The 27215-nt window shown below is 41.5% G+C and overlaps 1 protein-coding gene across 1 annotated transcript in view; it reads right to left on the bottom strand.

The window, feature by feature from the left end:
- AGAP1 (ArfGAP with GTPase domain, ankyrin repeat and PH domain 1) overlaps positions 1-27215 on the bottom strand; it is a 234923-nt gene that overhangs the window by 22172 nt on the left and 185536 nt on the right. Inside the window, exons 10-12 of the mRNA XM_035891073.1 lie at positions 22820-22974; positions 20493-20583; positions 14105-14327 (exon numbers count right to left, since the gene is read on the bottom strand). Coding sequence (XP_035746966.1) covers positions 14105-14327; positions 20493-20583; positions 22820-22974 — 469 coding nt within the window. The remainder of the gene's footprint in view (positions 1-14104; positions 14328-20492; positions 20584-22819; positions 22975-27215) is intronic.

The following is a 27215-nucleotide window of genomic DNA, read 5'->3' as shown; positions in this document are numbered from 1 at the left end:
GTCACGGTCTACATCTCTCCAGTCAGGAAACCTGCCCTTACTGGCCAGCCCTGTCCAAGGCGGCAGTGCTCAACCTTTCTAGGCTCACAAATACCTGATGATATGAACAGCAAGGAAAGGCTGTGTGCAGTAAATCCGTGCTGCATGTAGCCACCCGTGGACAGGCAGAGGGTTGGACATTTCCCAGAGACCATGGATGCGGATCACTTCCAGTGTGCATACAGACGAGCACACCAGTAAATCCCTGTCTTCCCCCAAGGGATGCCAGCCAAAGCAGGCCCTGACCTATACCAATACTCTCCCACTGGTGACGGTGTCCACAGCAGTGAGCTGAGACCACGGCTGGGTGTACCTATACCAACCAAAATTGCAGTTCTGCCTACTTCTCAGAATTGCAGCTGCAATAATATTTAGAATACATTAAAACTTTTATTTCTCCTTGACTGGAGGTCCAAACAAGTAACCTGAATTTCTGCAGTGGCTTTTTTTCCCCTCTTTTTTGCATTAATGCAACAGGCCAATCCATGCAATCTCAGGTATCTGTTTATGACTGGTCTGAGCTGTGGGAGTTGCACAAGTGGCCAAAGCAGATGTGAACTGGAAAGGCTCAGACAGGAGCATACACATGTAATTAGCAAAGGATTAGAAGCTGCAAATTTTTGCTTCTTGAGACGAGAGAGGAAAAAACCAACTTTTGGATATTATCTCAAGTTGGAGGCTGAAGAAATCCTTCAGTTTTAGTACACAGTGACTCAAATCCTATTCTTTCCACTTGCGGAGGAGGCTTAGAAGTGTTAACAGAGGTTGTGATTTAATTGTCCATGCACCTCGGTTCTCCAAGTCTAGCAGGTGCTGTAGAAAAGTGAAAATACAACAAAAACATCACTTAGAAATTCTGACCTGGATGAAACCAGGAAAATTTAAATCTTTTGGGGAAAAAGAAAAGTTAGCTGCAAGATTTCTAGGCCATGACAATCATCTGTTCAGCGTGAAGACTTTTTGAAGCATATCCCATCCGTACCTTTTGAGGCTTACCAATTATTAAGAGATGGCTTCTTCTCACTACCGTACGTCTCTGCAGACTCGCACAAAAAATGCTTCAGCGACAGGACTTTGCACTGTCTGCACAATCTAGTTAATAGGCACAGTAAGGCATCTCATTTCACTCTAATTCCTACCCTCTAAAGGCTCCGATTCGTCACCTGTGTTCACCTCAACACATTTTAGCCTGCTATTTAATTACTTGAAAGCTGGAGTGATGGTGGTCTTATTTCTTCTGGTCACTCTTCTCTTTCAGGGGTTCGCTGCTGGCTCCCCCACCAGCACCCGCACATCTGAAAATCCAGCAGTAAGCGCATTGCCTCTGACAAACGGATAATATTTGAGAGCCGTGGGGAAACTGCATTTGGGCTGATGTGTATATCAAGTTTCAGTCCAGTCAAAAGCCAGCACCATCTTTTCACTGCTGCCCTTTTCATTTAGTTATCTTACTGAAGTCTTATCTCCCCAGTCCCTTGCCATAGGCTACCAGCTTCCTGCAGAGCCAGAAACAAAGCTCAGTCTTAAACAAAGGAAAAAAAAGGAAAAAAATCACAAAAGAGAGAAAGTTGGTCACAGTTACTGTTATGGAGCCCTGCAGGTTCTGTAGCCACGACCAAAGCAAAGGCATGCTGCTGCTTCTGTGCCTAGTGTCACCGGCCAGCAAAGCCACCAGTAGCACGGCAAGGCACTGCCTTTTTTTAAAGTACTGTTAAGCATTGCCACCGCTGGTTTTAGCCATGCTCTTTTCCCCGCTGTACCACAAGCTCAAACAAAGTAATCTGCCATCCAAACAACCTCCGAAGGGCTGAAACGGTCAAAAACAACGCGGGAGGATGAAGGAACATAACTACCACCATCACTAGTGACCACTACCGAACGCTTGTTGTCCATGAAACACAACCTTCTGATGACATCCCATCTAAGTTAAGCCCAGGGAAAGGTAAGGTGAGGACCACCTTCCCGGGCTCTCAGCCCAACCAGTGACAGCCTGTCCTCGCGTTTAACCACAATTGTTTTATATATCTTTTAACAGCGGAAAACACGTATAGAAACTTTAAAAACAATTTATATAACAAAGCTTCAGCAGCACAAACAAGGAATAAACTGGCTTTAGAGTAACTGCTGTTATGCCATGTGTATCAACCAATTTGAATTATACGTTTAAACAACTTTATGTTTGGTAAGACCTGACATACAGAGAAAAAGAACCTGTTAAACACCAAGTACCCAGTAAAGCTCCAAATAAAAAGAAAATGTTTTATATAAGCCCTCTTTCTAACAAAATATGTAATTTTTTAATATGCTGGATATCTTCCTTCCCACCTAAGCAGCTCTGCTGAGTTCCTCAGCAGCAGCAAGTGCTCGATTTACAGTACTTTCCAAAGTTAAATGCATCTCATAGATGAGCCTTTGGATCTGACCCGTGGGACCTCGTAATAGCTGATGCTTGGCATTTGGCATTTTTTTCCTCAATTGCTTTTTTTTACCTTTTTATTATTACAAGTTTCAGCCTCACAAATGCCTGAATTCCGATAGCAACACAAGTGTTAAATGCTTTTCCTTTTGGAAATAACTGATAAAATAGCTACTATTAAAGACCATGAGGGCAAAGATCACTTTGGTAAGGCTGTGCAATGCTTTATACAGTAAATTTCATTTTTCAGATGCTTTTAGCTTGCCGTATTTAAGATGAAACTCTCCGTATTTATTCCTCAGGTGTTGTAGAGTAGCAGATATCTGGTGCATATATACATTGAGCAGTGTGGAACTTAATTTCAGTGTAAATGATAAAAAATGGGTTCAAGTAAGCCCAGCTAATGTAAATGTACTCCCTCGCAAATGTTCTGTTGCAAAGTTCAATAACTTCCGTGGTTTTGAACAAGGAGTTGCACCCGGAGTCACAGAAGTATCTGTTGGCCTCCCAGTAAAAACCCATCAGATTTGACAGATGCTAACTCCTGAAAATAAGGAGCACATGAGCTTAGTCAGGTTTCTCACAGTGGTGTTTTGTGGTGTTTTTTAATACTTCTCTACACTACACTTGCCCCATCTCAGAGTTCACGCTGCAAAGCCGCACTACCCTGTACTCCTAATTCAGGTATTTCATATTAGACAGCTAAAATAAACCCCATAAATAGCATCTCACAGTTAGCGTGGTTTCAATCTCCAATCCATGAAGCCAATTCTAAGCTTGGCAAGGTAGCAATTTTTATTTTTCTTTTTAAAAAATGTATCAGGAGAAAAAAGTACTCTGGAGTCTACCTGTTACCTAATTCAAAACTATTCACCACCAATCTGTTCTTTGATTCAAATGAGCAACAGCAGGGCACTCTTTCACCTTATGCCTAATCTGCTCTAGCTGTGGGCTGCCGCAGGAAGGGCTGATCTGCCCCCATCTGCCCCCTTATCCCTGGCCATGAACTCCTGCCGCTTCCTTTACAGTGATACAGTGCTCACACAAGCTGCAGGGTGGAAGGGACCGGTTTGTTGCACCAGAAGAAACCTAATGCACCAAAACTGCAGATTTTGATGGGGTCCATGAGCCAACCAGACTCACACTTGCATGACTATGGGGAAAGGACAGAAACATGTGGTTCTCGGTGGAGAGAGGGAGAGATGGATGGCCTCTTTCAGCACATACACCACACTACCCAAGCCTGATGCTGCTTTCTCAGTAAAAGGCTTCCAGATCTCTTCAAGACCCTAGAGAAAACTAACTTACCTGTTCTTTTTGGCACTTCTTCAGAAGAGCTAACCATCATCCTGGTCTGTCTTCTGGAATGAAGTATGGCTTATGGGCCTGTCCCTTTGCAAGTCTGCAATGACTCTGGACTGCAGTTAGATGGATGTGAGGCTGTAGTCACCAAGGGATGGGAAACGTCACTGTCATATAGGTACCATTGTCCATATTTTCTAATGGCTGAATTTGCTGTGGCATGTGATTGAGCCTCATTTCTACTTTCTTTCTAAATGTTTATAAAAGTTTCAAGGAATTTTCCAGGGGAAGACTAACCCACAGTGACTGGTATCTGACTCATTTTAAGTAGGACTGCCCTTTAGCCATTAGCTTGATGTAAGCCATATCCTCCCTCAATTTATCTATACAATATCAAATTCTTTTTCATTTGAAATTAATCTCTCTGTTCCCATCAGCTCTTCCATTCCTCTGCTGTAGTATCACAGTTAAATGCTGGCCCAAGTAGTTTCTAATAAACAGAGTGATAGTTATCTCTCTTATTGGCAAGTTCTGTTTTGACCTTTTCAAGTAGTTAATGGCCAAGCAGTGAAGACACTTTGGTCTTCAAAGCCGAGATGCTCTCTAGCAATGCTAGGTGTTTGGGAGAGAAGTAACATAAAACAAGAAACAATCAATCCATATCTAAACTGAAAATTAAGTTTGAAACCAAATACCTACACTGTTTTGAGACCTTTAGAACAAGCACTCAACCAACAGACCGGTTCTTACTCTAGCAAACAAAAAAATCACTTTTTCTGATAGCTGATTATTGACTTATGAATACTGTTTTCCCAGGACATCTCCCCACTGTCCCAATCATCACTGTTCATACAATAGAAAGAAATCCTCCTTGCTTGAGTCCTGAACTTGAATCCTAGACTTCCCAAAGTGTAACAGCTCATCAACATCCCTTTTAAGGGATTTCAGCTTAACTCGGTGCTGTTCAGTGTGGCAGCCAAACAGACACAAAAAACAGAACCAGAAATTGCCAAGAATCTCAGCAGAATAAAGGTACCTAACCTTGAGTTAATGGTACCTACAAGGTAAAACACTTCAGTCTTTATCACCTGTCCTACAGCAGAAACCTCAAGAGGCAAGATGCCCTCAAGCAGCTCTGATCTGTAAGCTTAATACACTCAAGGATGTCTGTCTGCAAGTCTTCTGGGTGTATTCAGAGCGGGTTTCTCATTTTTCCATCAACACTGAAAACTACCTTCAAAAACAAGGGGTGACTGTTTTCCACAATTCCTGGGGATGACGCATTATGGGAAAAAACCCACCAAATGTCACTGGACTTTTAAGAAAATGGCAGAAAGCTGCTAAAATACGGACTGTGGCCTTTCTGTTCCACTACAGTATGAAAGCAAAGCTACTTGTCTTCTCTTTCAAGGCCCCTTGAAGGCCTTTCCCTTCTTTTTATCTTTAGTTCAGTATTCAAAGCTTGACCATCGCCTCTGGTCCACTACTCGGATCTTCATTTTCGTATTGTCACCATACCCATAAAAATCTGGGTTTGAGGAAGGATTTTAGTGTTTTAGCAAAGAGGAATCTTGGCTAGCAGGTATCAAAACAAGGCCAAAACACATTGCTCTCCCCTGTCCTCTTCAAAAACATTTTTCAAAGGATGAACAACAAATGGATGTATGGATCATGTAACACAGGAGAGACATCAGAGAAAGCGAGAAAGACAAAAGCAATGGGGATTTCTTTGGCTCTTCTCTCCAAAAATTCTAGACTACACCAGCAATGCTTGGGCAAACTGTCCAGAAGGTAGTTGGTAGGCAAGATTAAAAGGACATACTATACACCCAGTGTAATTGGACATCTCTGCTGACCATGGGCTGTATGGGTCCGTAACATACTACACCACAGCGCCCACATAGCATGTATATATTCCATGTGAGGTATGAATGCAGAGAGCAATGTCTATATACACATAAAAATGAAATATTCAGAGAATTTAATAAAAATGGTACCTATGCTATTTAGATTAAAAAAAATAGCAGCGTTGTGGCTTTTAAACCTCTGCTTTTTAACAAACACTCTAATGTACTGCAGAAGGAGACAGAAATAATTCTCCCTTGCAGGTTTCTCTTTCACAGACAATGAGGAGAATCAGTTATAGTAATAATTGCAAACTGGGCTTCTGTTGACAAAGTGGTTGAGTTTTTATCAAAGACAGATTTGCACACAAGAAACATGCAATTGAACCAGGGAGCATTTTATCTAAAGCGCTCATTAACTTGGACAATTGGGGTCAAGGGTTTTTTTGTTGTTGTTTTGTTTTTAAACATCCAGGCATCTCCCACGCCACTATGAAAGCACCAGTGTTTTACCGGATCAGCTTCTGGATGACAAGGTCTGCCAAGCAGCTACAAGGACAATAAAATACATCGTACTACTACTAACCTTCATCTTTGGAGTACTGCATTTGAGCTTCTGAGGCCTCCAAATGCTGAAATCTGACCAGCCGCCACCCAAGCTGACATTTCATTTGCCTCACTTAGTTATTCTTATTAGATGCATTTCCTGGAAGCTACTGGTAAGTGACAGATTTTATTTTTTTTTAAATTTAATTTAAAAATAATTACAGTTACTCTGATCTGAAAGCATGCAGTCTAGCATGTCAGAATCAGTTCATTTCTACAGCCATACAGCGAAAGGTTTTAGTTTACTGGCAGCAATGAATCAGCCTTTATTTATGTGTGCATTTGAAAACACAATACTCTTGTAACTAATAATTTATACGTTTTCCTCATTATCTTTACAAAATATCTGCTGTCCAAAACAGAGCTAATATAACTCCAGCTCACTGGGAGCTATGCTGTTCAGTGTAGTTCAGCCACCAGAAAGACCAGGAGTGAGCTACAACTCTCAGGGTTTGTTGGTGTGTTGCTTTTTTTTTTTTCCCCCCTCCTTTTAATGAATTCCTTCCCAAAGTCTCCCCTGTTCACAGGACTTGCTGAAATATCTTAAGTCAAATCTTAAGTCCCCTAGCAGCTGTTGGGTGGGCAGAAGCCCAGCTGTCTAAACTTTATTGGCAGTAAATGTCATTCTTGCACACAAACTGCATGCCTGGAAAACCCAAAGGCACATCTTGGGCTATCACATCCCATCACGTTCCCCGACGAGATGTGAAAACCGAAATGGAAAACGTCAACAAACTCCGGCCGCAGCGAGGAGCGGGGCATGCCCGCTGACAAGCGTGCCGCAATGACAGAAATGGACTTGGAGTTGCAATTAGTGGCACTGTCATTTTCGGGCGCTCCTGCCAATTAATTAAGCCTGTCAAATGGAAAAACAGCAGCATTCACATGATAATTTATATAGGGAGAGACTAGCCTTGCAAAGCTGCCGCTGCAGCCAACAAAATTCCCTCCAAGCACTTGAAAAAAATAATAAAATAAAAATATAAAGAAGTAGAAAGGGGCGGGGGGAGAAAGAAAGTTAAACTGTCCTTGTTATAATTGTTAACTCTGATCGCTCAAGTAGAAGACGGGCTGATTAAAACTCCAAACGAGCCCCTAGCTCGCTTAAATCTCAGAGTCCGGAATGATAGAATCAGAGGAGTTTATTCATACCATTAAGCCCCAGAGAACTTAATTGAAAGAAGAGCATAGCCTGGACCTTGACAAGCGGGAGGTCACAGTAATTGCTGCCGGACATATTTAACATTAAGATAATCAGGCCATTAATTACCCTTTGGATCATTAAATCAGCCAGTTGCAAAATGAAATTTCTGCCTCTATTACTCACTTGAGAGACCACAGGGGTGGCTTTTAATTTATCAGTGAGCTTGAGATACAAAGGACCAGGCTTGGGGAGGAAGGAAAGGGGGAGAAAGGGGGGGGCTGCTCCAGCAGAGGCAGGAATATCAATCCGCCATGCTTGGTGATCGTGGCAAATTAACTAGGTAAGATAACCTCAGCTTCTAAAGGCAGAAGCTGGGGGTATGTAAATAGATGAGGGCAGACAGGGAGATCAGAGCCTGCACACCACTTAGCAGGATAATAAAGGAAATCATCCTTGATTATCAGTGCTAATTTGGACACTGCCGGTAGCTTGTTATGCGTGTTCTGAATAGCATTTAATTAATTCAATTGCTTGTTAATGAGGGAAGTGACATGTGGGGAGCAGATGCCACCCAACTGCAGATGGGTTCTGGTCAGCCCTTCACAATAAAAAAATTTTTTTTTTAATTTTTTTTTATTTATTTTTAAAAACACCCTTCCCCCACCTCTGAAATGGGAAAGGTGTCAAGCATGGAGGAGCATTCAAAAGGCACAAAACACTGACCTCATCAGGCCAAGAACCGCTAAGAAACCAGACCTGACAATTGCAGATAGAGAGGTACTGATGTTCCCCCAGGCCCCATTTGTAACGCTGACGCCTTATGCCAGGAATCGGAGACCAACAGGACTATAACAGCAATCTGATGGCCAAAAGGAACAAGAAACGAGAGAGAGATGAAGTGGAGCATCCTTACAAGATTCAGCATATGATACTGTGATCTTAACTGCTCCGTTTCCCTGGGCTTACCCTTCATCTGTACTGTCTACAATGAAGGAATAATTATTTTTAAAAAAAAAAAAAAGAAAAAGGCGGCATGGTTTAGTATTTTTCGTAGAAGTCGCTCCCCAGTTATCCCCCAGAAACCAGTGCATGCTCAGCATAGCGGATGCAAGCCTCGAAACGGCAAGCCAGGCTTCAGTTTAGGATTGTAAAAGCCTGCTAAATATAGTCGAGCTGCATAATGTTTTTTTCTGACACCATTAAATTCAGTTCATTAGTGAGTGAGGGATCAAACTGGATCTTACATCTTAAGGTGAAAGTCAATTCCCGACACTGCCAGCTCCCAACTCCAGACTTCTCAGACAGCGTTAAGAACCTCTCTATTTTCTTATAACCTTTGGTAACCAGAATAAACAGGGTGACTGCTATGCAAACAGACTACCTGAGCAAAATTGCAGCAGATGCTCCAACCTCCAAGCTCCATTTAAAGAGCTGCTGCTTGGGGCTGCCTCGGCAGAGCTTAAAACTACACCTCAGTTTCTACTAACGGCTCATCCCTCACTTTAAAAATCCATTTTAACGGAGATGGAGGTTCTTTCTATTTAGGAATATTCTCAAAAAGATGTGGAAATGGTGGAGCCCTTCAACTCCAAGGTTTTCACATAGCTAATGCAAATATTCATCATTGCTTGAGCAGCAGGACAACAAGCAGGTCTGGGATGGTAGCTGGATATCAACACTGCCCTCCCTCCTCTTGGCCAGCAGCTTCCAGCTGGTGGAAGTGGCCTTGTTGCTGGCACATCCCAGTACTTGCAGAGAGACAGAGGTGGGGACCTTGGGAGCTCAGAGAAAGAGGGTAAGGGCCAGGCAGCAGATAATCACCTCCTGGAGCAGGCAGAGGGATGGTGGCAACTCATCTCATTTGGAAAAGGCCAACATCTTAGGAATTCTATGGTGGCAAGTCTAAAAACCAGAAGCCGCACGGGCAAGAATAGTACTTGGAGAAAGCAAAGCATGTGAGCTGTGTCCAGAAGAAAGCTAAATACCTGGTAGGAGACCTATATGCCACTGCAAAAGGCCCAGGCGAAACATGGCACAGACTCCCCAAGCTGGCTTCACCACATCTCCGACATTCCTCCATGGAGCAGTTCTGCCCCTGCCCCACTGGGCTACTCCTGTGCCACATCACTCCAAATCAATGTTTTAAGAGTGTGCTTAAATAGTATCAATAGCAATTAGAGGGGAAAATCCTGATCTCATCCCTAGTCCCAGTTAATTGTCGCAACATTGATTTACTCTAATTTGACTTCTCACTCCAAATTAAACCTGCATTACCGAAGGAGGGACCACAGACAAGCTCTCCCTGCTCACCCCCTCCCCTCCAAGACAATAAATTTAATATTGAATACACTTGGAAAAAAAATGGCAGTTGTTACAGGATCCATACTGAAAGATCTTTTTCTTTTTTTCCTCCTTTCCCCCCCCCCTTCCTGCGAGTAATTAAAAGATGCTTTTCTTGACTAATGATCCCCCTGTTTAGAAATGGGAAGTCGATACTCCTTCACCAGCAGTCAGCTTCAATTTGTCACAGGGCTCCCGAAGTTTGAGCAGCGGTTCTCAGGGCTGCTGGTAATTGCTGGAACCAATTACCAGCCTTCCAAAGCTGACCTAATCAGGGACCCATGGACACCACCACTCAGAGGCCTGCTGGTCCCCTTTCCCTTCCACGTGCACGTGTTTGCCTGTGCTTGGGCTTTCTTGCTGCTTCACCAACTTTTTGTGCTCACCAGGAGCTCATGTTTATTCCTCTTTCCTCCCCGTAATCACACCAACACCCTCAGTCTGAACTTTGCCTCATGCTCCTGCTTTACTCTACGCTGCTTCTTGGGGGATCCCATTGCACCTGTGCTCCCATAACCTGCGCTGCCTTCCAGTTTAATGCTAGAGGCCATCCAAGGTGTTGTTTTTGATCCAGAGACACCGAATGACCTAGAGATCTGCTTATTTTATAAGCTGCCTTTCAGACTTGATGAGACCTGGCACGTGTTAACATTACAGGACATACCTAGGCAAGATATCCCTGATGAAAGTAACAGGAGTAATACCGTTTGCTACAAAACTCTCAGGCTTTGAGATCATACCCTCCAATCTGAGACCCTTTCTGACCTTCAAAATACAGTTTCAGGTTTATCTTTCCCCATGACTTTCTTGGAGAAAGAGTTTTAAGTGAATTAGAGTGGGCTAGGAAAGGACAGCAGTATGGTATGTTTGAAGTGGTTTAAGTTTGATAATATTTAACTAATTTTTGAGTGTACAAAATAAAAAATGCAATATGTACCCAAAGCCTGGCATATTTCTATTTTTATAAATATTGGTGACATTTTCCTGGGGTAAGACTCTTTAATTACTGTGTGGCCATTTGGCGATCCTTCTTGGAAAACTTCGGTCTCCCTGGGTCTCTCCACCCTTCACTCTACTCAACATGGGATGCCACTGCAATGATTCAGTGATCAGTGCTGATTTCTCCCAAGCTGAAGGGACTGCTTTGGAAGCCATGTCAAGATTTCCAGGTTCCTTTTGGTCCAGCATGTGAATGCTCCTCGAGCCTCCTGGCTCAACAGATTAAGTATTTGTGGAGCAGTCAATAATCCTTTTTTTGCCCCTAGAAAGCCCGTGGGTTTCCACTGATGGCTTCATCTCCAATAGAAAGTCGCAACATGAAATGGTGAAACCTGTGTACATCTGATCCCCTCTACAAATGTCTACTAACAGAGAGTCCATCATTGTGCTGACATGTGACAGGACCGTATTTTTCTAAGGTCTTATGTTTTGTGCTAAGCCTTTGAATCAGCTGGTAGAATGGTTAAGAAATCTTCTGTTCTTGTGTTTCCAACACTTTGCTTGCAGGCACAGCCTGAGGGTCTGAGCAAACATGTGGAAAGCCATGGAGGGTGGATTAATGAGTATATGTAATGAACTGAAAATGGGAGCGCTACATGGGACACATGTAGTAAGAGGGGCTGCAGAAGGGAACTGGGGTATGAGCAAGTTCAGGAGAAACTTGGAAGAAAACATGGGAGTACTTCCCTCTCCCATTTGATGGGGTTTTGGTGAGAACTCATTGAAGCAGGAGCATGTTATGTGTGTAAACCTCTGTATATAGCAGAGGACTCAGACTCCAGCTGACCCCAGAGCCCACCAGCATGGGCAGGAACAGCCCCCCAACACTGGCCATCAGCTCTTTTCCCCTTCAGAAGAAGTTTGCCTGAATGATTCTTTCTTCCCCGTCTCCAAATATCCTTGGACTCCCTCCATCCCTCCTCCACCGGAACTCCAAATCTCAGTTCCCCAGTCATCTTTCTACTTGCTTACTTTCTTGCCTCCTTCCCCCAGGCCCTCAACTTCAGTTGCCTCTTCCACCTTCAGGCCCTCAACAACAAAAAAAGGGGGGTTTGTTTAACCCCACTTCAGGCCCATTGTAGCTGCTTCTGATATGATTCCTCATGCAAAACTGCAAACAGTAGTGAGAAAATGGAATACATAACTTCTGTCTAAAGAACCTGAACTTATCTTCTTGCTACATCTTGGACAGAAGGATTATGATGCTAGTAGAGACCAAAGTAAAGTGCAAATGGAGGCACACACTTTCAAAAAGCAGACATTTCAGGTATTTATGTGAAAAATATCACTTCTGTCCCTGCTGCAAACAGCAGAAAAAACGGGAGTAGCAAAGCAAGCAGGTATTTATGTGAAAAATATCACTTCTGTCCCCGCTGCAAATTACAATTGCTTTGCAGGAAAACTTGCACATAATCTTAATTCTACTTTTTCTTCCATCATGTAGGTGTGCACTTGAACATGCAGATGGCAATGCATATTTATAAAATGAATCTTTATACCTTTTGCTCAAAAATGTTAAGAGTCCAGAAAAAAAAGTGCAATTATGTCACTGACAAACATAAACAGCTGAACATAAACACAAAGATTCATGGAAAGACAGAAGAACTAGAATAAGCTCTGAGCATGAAATACAGAGAAAAAAGTTGATTTTCTATAAGTAAAACTCACTTCCAAACATAAAAACCCAAATAATTTAATTCAAATGGATGGGTCTCTTTTCATCAGTCACGTGTATTTTAGATTTTTCATGGTAATATCTTTATTATAGGTACACCAAAATAATATATTAAAAAAAATCTAATTGAGTGTATGCCTTTTCCTTTTAAAAGTATTTAGAATTGAGGCATCTCTCCAGCTCACCTCAGTAGTAAGGAGCAACACGTTTTTTAGTTGCAACAATGTAAGATCTCTGGATCTTACACTGTAATGCTAATGACTGAAAGGCGGCAATAAGTTGATTTCAATCTACCTGATGAAATCATTATGCTAGCTGTCTAATAATACACATGTATACAGCAGACATACAGTTTATGTATGAACAAAATCTCTGTGTAGGTCTCCCTCAACAATTTTATATGCATAGACATTCATCTAAGTAGCCTGATTAATGTACTGGCTTCATTCTCGAAGATGAACCAAAGGTGGCACCACAAATTCATTTTTCAGTGCTAACGAAATAATGCAATAAGAAACAGTTGACTTTATTACGGAGAACAGCACAAACCTACTCCTACACTGTGGGAGGTGGCCCAGGTATATGCTCCCAGATTATAATTTCACTTGCTCCAGTACTGGAAAAAGCTGGATCAAGAAATACACATAAACAAAATCAGAATATAACTCCCTCTGATTTCTTTCATATGCAGGAGGCAAACACTGAGAGCTAAACCTCCATCAGGCCGTTTCGCTATCTGGGGACCGACCAGGGCTTGGATGCAGGCTGCCCCCCTGGAGCTCACCCTAAGACAATTATAACGCACTTCTGAAGGCAACCTCAAAGACTGGCCCAGCTGTGCAAGGTAGTCCAGAAGGTCCTTCTCCTGTCTGAGCTCCCCTGCTGAAATGCAGTCTGCCAGAGGTCACTCTGCTTCCTCCAAGCCAATACCTTGGTTATAACTATTAGCACTTACATTTTGTATTTTCAGAACATCTTCCTCCTTTGACTGCAATCAGATAAATTAAGCATAAAAACCCTTTAGCTTTTGGTAGGACAATGCATTGCAGATAGAAGATTATTCACTGTGCTGAGCTATGACTGGTAGGTAAAATACTGTCCTCAGAGGAAACACCCACTCCCCTATCAATTTACACCTTCACATATATCACATAAAAAAATAACAAGTCCACAGTGAGCAGGACTTTTGACATCCATGATGAGAGCCCAAAGACTTGACGGCCAGATACAAATTGCTGGGTAAGCTTGAACTACTGAAGGCAGATTATTAATCACAAATTGATAATCCAAGAGCCAGGAACTTTGTGGCTGACCAAAACAAAGAAACACATTACAGTGTAATTTAAATTGAGGAACAACCAGGTGGGAGGTTTCAATCTCCCGCTGTTCTGCCGGTCAGTCAATTGAACAAAAAAATTGTAGAGCTCCTGAGGAAACCTTCGCAAGAATGAAAAAGTAACAGGGTCACTCAACTTTTGCACCTCCCCCCAGCCTCCCCCTTTGACACACGTTCTTCCTGGGCATGCAGTGAAGATATATATGTCACGATTTTTACAAGGCTTACTCCAAGGGAGAATTTTAAAAGTCCGTATTTTTAAATGTTGTAACGCCCTACCACCTCTGACTGCAATGCCAAAATGAGGATTTATGTGCTCATAGCTTACAGCCTCAGCCATGTGCAAGTATCACATATTACCTGCCCACTGCATGCCATGGTGAGATGGAGTAGGAAAGCCTACCTTGTGGAGTCTGACGAAGGTTTCATATGGCCTTGGCTGCTCTCCTCCCAGACACTGTTTGCCAGCTCGTTCCCGATAGAAGACATCACCTTGATGAGCTCTATAGGCCAGTCATCCAGGTCAAGAGAGCGGACCCGGGAGAGGTGTGTGCCAAGGTTCCGGTGTATACCTGAGCATTCGATACATATGAGAGCTCCCAGATTCAAGCTGGCCCAGTCAGGGTCTACAGGAAAAGGGACACAAGCAATGAGTACAACAAAGCACTTAACAAAACTTTCTAGTTAATGTTTGTGGATAAAGATTTTGGCTCTGGGGGAAAAAAAATGCAGGCGTCCTGTCCAAAAGCATAGTTGGAAGGTCTTCCAGAAGGGTCAATTTTGCCCTGTGGAGATACTAACCCTTCTGAGAAACCTTCAAGGAGTAAAAATTGTGGAGAGGAGTGTCTCAAAAGATGTATCATTCCACCTTCAGTCAAAAGAAAAATATGAATTAGAGAGCAAAGAAGAAACAAAGAAAATATAAATGCAGTGGCAGGCAGCTGATGATGAAGTAGTGGAGAAAGCCCCTCCTTGGGAATCTAGAGCCACTCATAGCCAATTACAAGGGAAAAAGGAGAAAAAAAAAATAAAAAGAGTGACTAGATACAATGTCTCTGTTGCTAACTATATCAACTCCCTTAATAACCATCTATATCATCACCTACATATGGCTTTTACATCTAACACACTATGGGGTATGTTTTCATCTCTAAGATCAGGGAGATAAGTACCAAGATGAAAATGTGGTACTTTGAACAGCCCCAGTTTTAGTGTACGAGCCAGGGATTCGACCGACACACACACACAAAATAACCCCGCAAACGATAAGGCTGTGACAAACCTGACAAAAGCCGGGAAATTCAAAGTCATTTCCCAAGATGGTTCACTTTTTTGTCAGTGTCCTGTGTTATTTAAATCTAGTTTTGAATGAATCTCCCTCTCTCCAACAAACATTCATTTTAACAAATGCAATGAAAGATGTATCGGAGGAATTTTTGGTGGCTTTTTTTTCTCCCCCCTGCTGTCAGATCTTTTCTTCTTGCCTTACCCTGGGCCTCCCAAAGTAGGCTATCTCAAATGCCAAGCAGGAAAATGGGTGATTAATGGAGAGGGCAGGCAATTATTTTTCAAATCTAAATAAAATGAATTTCCAGTGTCCCCTTCCATTCAAGGAAATTTCATCCAAATATTTATTTAATGTAATCCAAAATTGAAAAGTTATTTTTGGCAGCTAAAATATGTGGAAGTTTCCTAGTTCTTTGCCATGCCATGTTTGGACAGAAAACATGAAAGGAAAGCAGACAATTTGAATGGCAAAGTCCTACGTTTCACTGAAGGCACTGACTGACATTTTTCAGTCAGTCGTTAGACATCTAACAATATCCCCAAGAAAAATTCCCCACCTTACTTCACTTGAGCAGAAAACCAGACCTTTTAAAAAAGTTCCTGTCCATACCAAGTCCATACCAAGTCCATACCAGGAATAGACAGCATTTCAGATCTCAAAAAAATAAGGTGAGACAAAACTCCTTCCATACTTTCCAAGTCCTTGGTAAGACAACCATGATAAACTCCTTTCCTGCATATTTCTTCAGGTCACCTCCACCAGTTAAGTTTCGTGTCTTGCCAGTGGGGGAACCAGTATTATATTTGAAACACACTAAAAATCCAAAATACTAATTTGTCAGTAAAAGCTTAAACAAAGAAGATAATAATTTAAAATTTGCAAACTATCTTAAAATGAAATCTCTCTCCCTGACCTGCAAAGGCCAGGGTTATCTTCACAAAAATAAAAAGTGCAATGAGTTCAAAGAAGCAGGAACTCAGAATGAAGCAAGAGAAAAAATACTGATTAATATTTTTCAAATCCTTCTAACAGAACTGATGTTAAGGGCATGACCTTCCTCCCCCCATACCTCTGTGTGCTTGAAGCATATCTAGCATATCTTTTACTGAGTATTTTTCTAGAAATATTCACCTACTTCCAACTGACAGTGCTGGTACGATTCAAGTCCACCAAAGCAATAACCAAGAAGTTACATATAATTTTGTCAAGACAGTACTTTAAATTTCAATAATCTGTCAACACACAACTGAGTTTGAAGGTGGCAAACCAGGAAAGGCAAGTGTTGAACTCATCAGAGACAACCAGTGAAAAACCAGTCTTGTTGATCTTGGTTACAAGAGGATAACATAGAACAAGACAGGGCTCTAATCAGGAGATTGGACAAATGACATCGTTCAATGGATTCTGGGAAAAAACTGACATGATGTCACTTGTGACATCTGTTTCAGCGCATGCACATGAGAAATTGTTCTCGAAAGGAGGTATGTTAGATGACAGAAGTCACTACCCACCAATACAGGCAAGCTGTTGTAAATTACATGCTCAGGGATGTCCCTGTTTTCAGTTCACTGCTCCTGTCTGCACTTTCCTCTTCCCGTATGTAGTTGAGCACTTTTCAAATCTCATGCTTCAAATTTCTTACCACTGATTTATACTGAAAAGAACCACACATGGTCAGTAAGCCATAACTATTCAGGCTGATTTTTTCCTTTTTTTTAATTCTGAATTGGAGGATGTTCAGAATACTTACAAGCACATGGCAGGCTTTTCTCCAGTATGTATACATGCAAATGATGGTAAAAGAGGGGAAAAGCCCATTCAATGCAGCTACGGATGCTATAAAGCTAGTTTCCTTTCTTTGTTTTACTTACAATTTGTCAAACAAAATATGACCTTTTAAACATCACTGAATATTCCTAGGTTACAATTTTAAGCTGCCCATATCCTTAAAGGTGTTTCATTCTCTTGTCCTCTCCAACCCTCCTTCCCACTTTGACTTGCATCTCAATCGGATTGATCATTGGAAGGTGAAAGCTCTTGGAACAGCTCTTTTAAGAGAGTAACCCCTCCCCATCATCTCCTTCATCCCTTTGGACACAAGGTTGCTGATGAAAGGCTTTGCCATGCTAAATCCTGATGAGTTCAGCATGCGGAAGATAGTGCTGGACTGAGAAGAGGAGCAGTGAGGAGCAGAAGAACCAGGGAAAGAAGGAAAAGCAGGGGGGCAAAGGCAACTTGCAAAGAGTTGCAGCAGCAAAAGAGAAGAAGTTTACATCTTTTCTATTCTTTTTTTTCCTGTTCTGAATATAAAATTGAATCTTGTGATGGGTTTGATAGGCTTCCCGGGGTCATCCGAATCATTACTTCAGTGTTTGGCTCTCAAATACAAACACACCATAGTAAGTTATTAGACTCCTGGGCTGGAAAAATCATGATGAGACTCCCTCTTTAAGCCCTCCTGTTCTCTTCTACAACAGAAAAGACATGATATTCCACGCTCTCCAGGTATCTTGAAAGAGTGACTCTCTCATATTTACCCTCTCATCTCCTCTTTAAGCAGTAAGACTGGAAGAACTAAAATCCTTCACGGGCAGGAATTTAGCTGGGTTTGCCTAAGCTATTTGATCACCTTCAGTGCCTTCTCCAGACAAGTCAGCACTGGGACTCCAATGCCCTAGGAAAAAAGCAACATCACTATCTTTCTGAAACATGAAATGACATCATCATGGGCAAAAACTCCAGCACCTAAAGAGCACTTCGCCTCATCTATTGCTCCGCGATGGGAATGTTAAAAAACAAGGGCTTAGAAACTTTAGTCTGAGACTGCCAAAGGGCCAGAAGGCTGGTGGGACACAGATGCTGCTGGTACTACTGCTGCTGATTAACAGGCAACAAATTCCCTGGTGAAACAAAGTGCTGTGATGAAGTGCTAAAAAGGTAAAGAGCTCTAGAAAGAGGAAGAATGAGACTTCTGAAGTGGAAGATTGATGGCTCTTGAATAGAGCTGAGGGACAGCAACATCTCATATTCCTTTGCTCCCAAACATCTGGCTTTGTGAAGATGCAAACTATGTAAGCTTTCCACAAGAGCGCTGGTGTTTGTGATGCTAAATGCTCCGGGGCAAGGACTTGCCCAGGCAAGGCAGAAAGGGAGAGAAGGAAATAAAGCAAAGCCTGGCAAAAAAAGCAGCAGGCTGACGTTCAACTCATGTGCATGTTTACATTTTTAGATACATTGCTTTGGAAATATCTCAAATCTTTCAAAAGGAAAGATGGTGGCCTTAAAATTAGGAAGGCCAAGTGGCAAGAAGAGTCTAAGAGGGTTTAAATCCTCTCCAAGAACACAAACAATTAAGAGAGGTTCCAGCTGAGATTCCAAACTCACCCCCCGCCCCCCTCCAAAAGCTACACAACTAAGCACGGAATGTTGCCAAAAAGGGCAGTCCCACCCTGCCCTCTTTCAGCAACATGTTCTTGGCACATCCCTTCTGCTGGCACCTTGCATGTGTGGCCAGCTTGACCCATGAAGCAATCTGGATGAAAAACAACCTGGCTGAAAGGAGAAAAAAAAAAGAAGTGCTGCTTTCTTGCACAATTATTTTCCTGATTAAACGTCAGCTTGGCTGCATAAATACTAGGGTACGTGCAAGCCTGGGGAGAGAAATGCACCCCTTGGGGATAGCGTGGACTCTGGGTAGAGCTGAACGGATCATGGGTACACTGAAAGGGCACGCGTGGGTGTGGGAAGTTGTCTGCAGTGAAGAGATTGCACGTTCCCACTCTGCCTGGGTGACCACTTAAGCAGGGTCTGGGAAAATGCCACCCACAGCTGTACAGGCAGACCGGAGCAGGAATCAGTAACAGTCCCATTGCGCTCTGCTCACAGACAGCAGTACTTCAAATGAGCTAAATATACATCTGTGTCACTTGAAGACCCCGTCCTTCTCATATACAGCACAGCATCTTACATGCCTTTTACTTGAACTATATCAAAGCTGTGGCATAAATCTGAATGACTACCAGGTCAGTATGAAAGAACACTAATAAACAGGAGTCACTTTGGGCCCTATATGTTAAAATACCAGCCAAACCAACGTTCTCCCTTGTTTATCACCTGCTGGATTGCTAGCCAGTAGAATATAAAGACCTTAATTTATCCATGTTGCTATTATTTCTCTCTGTCTGTGAAAAGTCCCTGTGAAATCTCTCTTTGGGATCTCCCTCCAGCAGGTCAACAAGCTGTTTTGACAGCATCCCAGTCCAGGTGCTCAAAGCCTGGTCCAACCAGGACTCGCATCCCTGCGTGCTGAATTTCCGGGGACAGGGCAGCTGCCTTTGTTCTTGACACATCTCCTATGGACATCATACGAATACCTGACAGTTTTCAAAAGAAGCAATTAAAACCAGTCTGTATGTGAAGCACATTTTGATGGTATGGAAAAATATATTTTATTTTAAATGGCTGTTAATGTGCTAATCACCTTCCCTTCAAGCCTTCTGAGGATGAGGCAGGGGTAATAGATTTGTTTGGTGTATGACTGAATCAGCTAAATTGCTAACTATATAGATAGAAAATCAGTCATGCAAAAGCACTTGCACTTCCAAATGAACATTCATTTTAAAGTTAACTAATGTCTTAGACCAGTGGACAAATCCTGAACATCGTCTTAAAAAAAAATTATACCCACAGAAAAATAAATGAATATTTTTTCATTTTAAGCACATGTAAAAATCACAAGAAAAGTTCAGACTTTCAACTATCAAAGAAATAAAAATGCACAAGTTCTCAATCTTTCTGCTTCTACAACTAATTGCTTTAGAGCAAGAGTACTTCCTTTTTGTGGCTTTGTTGCAAACCCCTGGAACTAAAGAGCACCAGAATAATGACCTCAGCTGGGGTTAGTGAGGTGAACCACAGCTCAAAGTATTCTCAAGAACACTTTTCTGAACACCAAGTATGTTTTAAAAAATAAAAAAAGGGAAAGAAACACAAAGGGGAGAAAAAAAAATCCCAAATCAGTTTTCTAGTATCCAGATATAATGAGCAATGACTTTGGTTTCTTCTGACAAGTAACCCTAAAAAAACCAAACAAAAAAAAAAAAGCCAATCAAGCTCTACCTCTTCGAAAATATTACCATGCCACACGTGCCCTCTCCACACAAAACAGGAGGAAAATGGAAGTAACTGATGTCAAACAGCAAACTTCTTTTTCCTTTTCTTCAAAGGAAAATAAGAAATGTTAACGTTTAAAGTGGCATGTGAAACAACAAGGGGAAAAAAATTAGGAGGCATCTGACACAGCATATATGAAATATGGATTAACATAAAATAAGTCTGATTAACCAAACTCCATAATGAAGAAGAAACATTCAAGCAACATATGGAACATAATACTGAAAAAGACAAAGCCTATGGCAGGCATTTATCTAAGTCTCGTCTAAGAAGTAGTCTTGGCCAAGAAGGAGAAGTCATCAATTTTCTGAAGCCAAGCAGCCATACTTACTCTGTGCGTCACAGTCCACGCAGTGGGAATTGCCTCTGATGTTCCTTATGGACTGAAGGGCCATGGCCTCATTCTGACTCGTCAGGCGGGACTGCACAGATTTAAAGAAATGCATCAGCAACAAATAAGAACCCAATAAAAAGGGTTAGATGACACAACTGTCAGCTGAATGAATGGCAAAACCCAAAGCTTAGACCAAGGTTGAATGAATGTGATCAAGGAACCCAAGTCCTTGGGTTTCCAAAGGAAATGGTGCTCATTTGGCATCTCCAAGTACTGCAAGTCCACATCTGCCAAGCAGGGACTCCTGTTTCTAACAAATGGGGAGACTGTGCAGAAGAAAACTGAGCTTCAAAATGAACCCTACTATTCACAAGTAAAGTGGTCACAGTGTAGGTTTACTTCTTGAGATAAATTAGATAATATTATTTTATAAAATCAATTTATTTTATTGATGTTTATGCTTTTGCTAATGAAGACTAAGGGATGGTTTGCAAAAGCAACTGAAACCTTTTTATCATCAAAAGGTCAGATTTAATCAGACGGCTCCCATTTAAATTCTCTCCATGATAACCCATCAATGACCTCTACTTGGACCTGGAGAGACTGTCACGATGTACAAGTAGTTCAGCTCTACCCAAGTAAACCAACTTGTGGGTTTGCTAAGAAATCTCTTAGCTGTAGCTAAGTGATGGACTCTTTGCAGTGAATTGATTTGAGCAGGATGAGGACCAGGTCTTAAGTATGGCCATGTGGAGATTTGTCCTCCTGATCTATCAACCGGACACCTACTAAACCTGTCCAACTAACTACACTTTGCTATTCCAGTTAGTTTTTCTGACATGTTTTGAGACCTCAGTAATACTTTAGAGGAAAAAACCTCTCTAAGCATTGTGGCAGGTTGAATATATAACCCAAAAAGCTCCCTGTACATGCATAATCTTATCAATGGATTCTCCTTTTCAAAAGAATATTTAATATACACAAAGGTCAATCTCTGTGGGTACTGCATAGCGAATATTACCAGCCACTCTTTACCCTCTTCTGTATTAATATTTTTATATAGGTGTTAGTGTACACATTTCCTTTATTGTGCTCCCTTAACATACATAATGTGTAAATCCATGAAAGGCAAAAAATCATATAAACAGTCATTTTTTTCTATCTCAGAAATACATGTTGGAAAAAAACGTATTTTTTTAAACGAAATGGGAAGTAGATTATATTAGGATGATTGTAATTACTGCTGTCTGATCTACTCTGGTAGATCAGGGCAATGAAAGCAGGCATTAATTTCAAAAGATAAAATCATTAAAGACATCTGTTAGGTGGATAATGTTAAAGGATCTATATGTCTGAATAATTACTCCTCATTTCTCTCCCTCCACTACCACTCAACACCTTGCTCTCTGGTTGTGAAGTGTTTGCAGACACAGAGACTCAAGAAGCAAAAGTTCTCTTGCCCTTCCAAAAATGAGCAATGGCTGAAGAAGTCTCAGATTTTAAACACTTATTTATTTATTTTGACAGGAAAGGAGACAAATTACTTCTGTCATGATATGAAAGTGTTGCAAGGTAGAAGGCCTGTATCTCTTAGATGATGTTCATCTTTCCCCAAAAAGCACTGATGAACTGTTTCTGGATCTGCTTTCTGCTATATTAGTTAAGGCAGAAAACCATAAAAAAATTATTCAGTGTAATTAAAGAAAAATTGTGCATATGCTTTGTAAAGCAATAGACACAAAAGCAACACCTTAATTTTGATTTCTGTGATTTGCATTACTTCATCACAGCAGAGTCCTACAGATGAATGCTACTGCACATTTATGGTCAAGCCAACCAGAACATTTAGTTAAAATTTTGCCATGTAGGAGATTAGTAGATTTAACTAGAGGTTTGACTAGTAAATAAGCTGTTTTTTGGGTCTGTCTGCACTCTTCTCGAAGACAGGCTTTTCCTCAAGGGCCTTCTGCAGACCTGAAACAAACCTGAGTCTGCAGCAGTGACTACACTATACAACTTCTCAGTAGGGAGAGTCCATGACCTAGCCCCAAGTTTCAGTCAAAATTTTAAGAGCAATACCAAAGGTAAAAAAGACAAAACAGAAGCTCCACTAATTCAATTGCTGTAAAAAATAAACTGTAAAACAGGCTACAGCACCAGCTGTCTTGAAGTATCCGAGTTATGCATGCAGCTCTAATGCTGCTCTGTCACGTGCCTAATATCTGCACATCTCTAGGAATACAGGTTTAAAATTCGAAGTTCTTGATTTTGCATTCCTTTTAAAGCTCAATCAACAATTTTCAGTATTACTCTGTGTACCATACCTTGTTCTTGCTGCTCTCACATGACTGTAAACTGGCCAAGATCTGACTCTCTATGGCTTGTACCCACGCATCTCTTTCTTCATATGTGGTAGCTTCAAAGTGCCAAGTCTGGCCGGTGAGAGAGACAATGATAAACTCAAAGTTATCTTCTTGTTCTGGAAAAAACATGCAATAGGAAGAGAAGTTCAAATTTAAGGATATTGATAGCTAGGCCTAAACAATTTTGGTCGATGAGCATTTCTGCAATGTAAAAAGCAAGCACAGGTCTGGACATTTGAGGTTGGAGGCCAGATGTATCCAACTACACTGCAGTTGCACAATGCGTCAGAAAATGACCTGCGGTTCCCCTGCTTTTTCTCTCCAAATGTTATGTAGATAAAGTACTGTTTTGGGTATATACTCAGTTCCTGTGTGCATTTGTGAGTTTGGTATCGAGTTTATACCTTTCTTGAACATAAAGTGACTAAACAAGCATTATTTAGATTTAAACCTGAGGTGCTAAGAGCTACATAATGTAAAAACCAAAGTGTGTCACAAAATAACTTAAAAGATGAATGGACTATAAAGAGCTGACAATACAGAAAATTTGACAATTTACCATCTTCCTTCAAGCACTTGTTTACATGTACAGATGTATTAAAAGTGGATGTGTACATTTTCTTGTCTACAGCATAAATACATTGGGTTATAATACAGGATTAAAATAAGTTCAACCTATTCAACATTCACGTTCAACACAGGAGATGAGAAAATGATCTAAGAAGCTAGCAGAAAGGGTCAATGAAATATCCTTAGGGCTACTAGAGTATAAGGACAAGTATTCAGGCCAGAGGACCGCAGCGTATGAAAATACCAGCAGAACTGAACTAAATGGACACACACTCCAGCTACACATGGGACACAAAAGTCAAATTAAAAAAAAAAAAAAATCAAGGAAGCTGAAACAGCGAGTGGAATTGGGAAGGGCAGGCATGAAGCATGAAAGGAACAGAATAATAGAGCACAAAGTTCTAGTGAACATCAGCTATAATGGGCTTTAGAAAGAGCATTTACATTCGCTTGTCTGCTAATGACTTATTATATATTCAGAGCCATGAAACTCCTGCATTACCTTGTCATCCATAAGCATGCAAAGATAAGTGACAAATCTAGCGCTAGCTCGAAAGACAGTACTGCTGCTCACTGGCAGTCATTTTCCCAACCTGTAGGATAACTGGTTTTCTTTGATAAACTCCAAGCTAGCAAGGCCAGTGCCTACACTGCTTTAATGAAGTCTCAAAAATAGTAGGTTACTTTGCACCTTGAGGTGAGAATAAATACGGAGGTGAAGGTTATTTCCAGGTGCATGAGGGCACCTGAAGCAGCAGTTTTACTAAAGAAATAGTGTGTGGGATAAGCAGGAAAACAAATACAAGAGAAACGATACAACTGTACAGCTATAACTACTTTTCCATTTTAGGAACACCATGTTAAAAATGGGTAGACTCGTTATCCAAACTGCTATGATTAAATCATGGAAAAAGCCACATTTATCAAACAGAGCTTTCAAAAGTTTACGAGGAAAATGTAAAGGAACTACTCAACAATAAAGGAAATGACGTTCAGTCCTGTGCGCTGCCTCCTGTAGGACAACACAGCTGTGGTCTTCCGCCTACGTGGTAGCGGTATGGCATACAGTCAGTGGGGAGGGTACTGGCTTATGCAGAGTTATGCAAATATTGACGAGAACAGGGAATGATAGTGAAGGAAGAGAACATAAACTGAATCCCACCTGAAGCAGCCCCCTGGAGAGTTGAATTTAGGAAATTCATCATTTTTAGGCTTTTCAGTGGCTTCTAAGCAATAAAACTTTGTACTGCTGAAGTCTTACTAAGGGAGGATTTCCAAATGATGGTCACTAAATGTTCAGAAAATCCTTCTATATAAATTACTCAGCATGGGTGGTATTGAGACACACGTATTGTTATGGCAGGGATCCTGCAAAATGCAGAAACGCAAAGGCCCTCTTCAGCCTCACTCCATTTTCCGCACCTCGTGCCCTTCTCACTCAGCCCTTCCCTTTTCCACTTGCAGCTCTGCTCCAGGCCGCATCGTATTTTCCCTGCACCTCTCTCCCCTGACCATACACCGTACCACTTCTGTGTAGGCCAAAGGCTTGGTATAAGTTGAAGGAGCTGCCTACTAGAGAAAACAGTCACCTTGCCACCTCAAGTTAAAAATTTCCCACAACTCCTTTTCAAGCAGCGAGGAGGCCCTGTAGGGATGCAAAGACACAGAAGAGCACAACGAGAGGAGATTTCTCCAGCTCAGATGGCAGGGCTGACTTCTCAATGCATAACAACTCCACAAGTATATGTGGTACGTAACTAATTCTCAACAAGTATACACGGCATAACGTTAGAGAGTCTCTCTGCACTGATCCTGTATTGGTTCATGCCAGCATTGAAGTACTAGGTGACTTTCCAGCATTACAATTCCAGATCTTAAAAGAAATATATACAATCAGGATGCAGCATCGAGTCCTCCTATATCCTGTTTGCCAGTAATCATCATCATATACATGAAGCTGGTTTGCCCAAGAAGGGCTTATACAAGAAATAAACTCTGCAATTCAGCCAGCGCACCATTTAAAAGAGAGGTTGAAATACTGTCCTTGCACTGGTACCTCTGCAAGCTTCGTTTTCCAGAAACACTACACGAAGTTATTCCCCTCCTTGTGGGAGACCTATGGCAGAGGACACAAACACGGCTATTCAGGCGACTGGAATGCAATTCAGGAAACACCTCCAGCCATTTCCCGTGGTCGCTCTTTTATACGCCAAGTCTCCTTTTCCCAAAGGAGAGGCTCCCGTGTTTCATCTCCTGACCTTTCTGCTGTGACTATCTGACACCGTGACAAAAGCTGTATAGACCTTGCACAGCCTTTGTGGCTTGGGATCGCAAAGTCCACATAACATGCGGGTGAGTCTGTCCTGGTATGGCCCCACCACGGGTTGTGAGGGCTGCAGTGTGTTTTAAGGCTGAGCTGGACGGACATTTCCAGTTCATCAGTAAATTAGCTTGGTCATCACTGATGATATATTAAGAACATACAAGTTTGCACACTCTTACATCCAGTGACGCTTCAGGTTTACTCCCTAAAGAGCTCAGATGAAAAGCAACTGTGCCAGTTGAAGATGTGTTCAATAATACATTTTCTGCTTAAATACGCCAATTTTTTTTTGGTAAGTGCAACTGTGAAACAAAGCAGCAACGCCTGCTCCACATCACCCACAGGGCAATGCCTACAAAAGAAGAGTAGCAAATGTGTACGTCCTTAATCACTGCATACACGAACAGGAAAATCCAGGCAGCAGAATAGAATTGTTCAGTTTTACTCTTCAGAAAAAATTGTAGGTTGTGCTATTTAAATCCCTGTGAGCCCAATCACAAAATTTTATTAAACAGTTTTCCATGTTTAACAGTTATTCGTAGAAAGGTCCACTATAATAGTATTTTAGCACTATCAACCTGTCGAAATCAACCTGCCCAATTACTCCAAACTACATTAATAACACTGGATATTACACTAATTGTGTCCAGTTTCTATGCAGACGAGGTCCCACGGGGCTAATTTTGCATCCTCAGGGGCAAGCGACTCAGCCATCAACCTGATTTCACTAGGAATCCCTCCTCATTACACAAGTCCAGGCTGTCAAACTTTTTTTTTTAAAAAAAGGTTAATGGGCCAATCAGTCATCAGTTATTTCCTGGAAGGCCAGCAGACAAAGGGTTAAAGTGCGAAGAACCAGCTGCAACTGATTTCCATTTGGAAGTTATTATCAACAGGAGATGTCTAAAATATTGTTGCTGTTGTTTGTTTTGCCCCCCTTTTTTTTTTTAAGTGGGAAGGGGTGGCTAGGATGGGAAATGAGCTGAAGCTACAAGATTATACGGAACCTAAAGCATAAGTGTTTTGGTTTTTGGGGTTTTTTTTTTGGTTTTTTTCTTTTTTTTTGAGAGGACCAATAGATCCATTGCATGCAATCAGAAAACCACCACACCATCATAACCACCATACCACTTCCAAGAAGCTACACAGTACCACTGCTTATGCGGCATATACTGTTTTTGCCATTATCTTTTCATAGTAAAATTACTGTACTTAACCCAAGTTAACATTTATTTTGCCCTGCCAAAAGACAGACATTGCTACAGCCCACCCACTTACACAATTTCTTAGAAGAAAAGGATTGTGTAAGGGAAAACAAACATTTAGGCATGGTCTCACTGCATTCCCGTACCAATGCCTGTGTTTATGGTATGTAACAGAGATCAGATTTAGAGAACTACACTGAAAATAACTACAGGATACAATTAGTGTCCCAGAGAACTCAATTAAGTCTACTAAAATGTA

The sequence above is a fragment of the Egretta garzetta genome, unplaced genomic scaffold, assembly GCF_000687185.1.
Source record: "Egretta garzetta isolate BGI_Z169 unplaced genomic scaffold, ASM68718v1 scaffold113, whole genome shotgun sequence".
In the NCBI taxonomy this organism is placed as follows: domain Eukaryota; kingdom Metazoa; phylum Chordata; class Aves; order Pelecaniformes; family Ardeidae; genus Egretta; species Egretta garzetta.
Note: the sequence above shows the minus strand (reverse complement) of the source record. Positions and strands in the feature narration are given on the sequence as shown.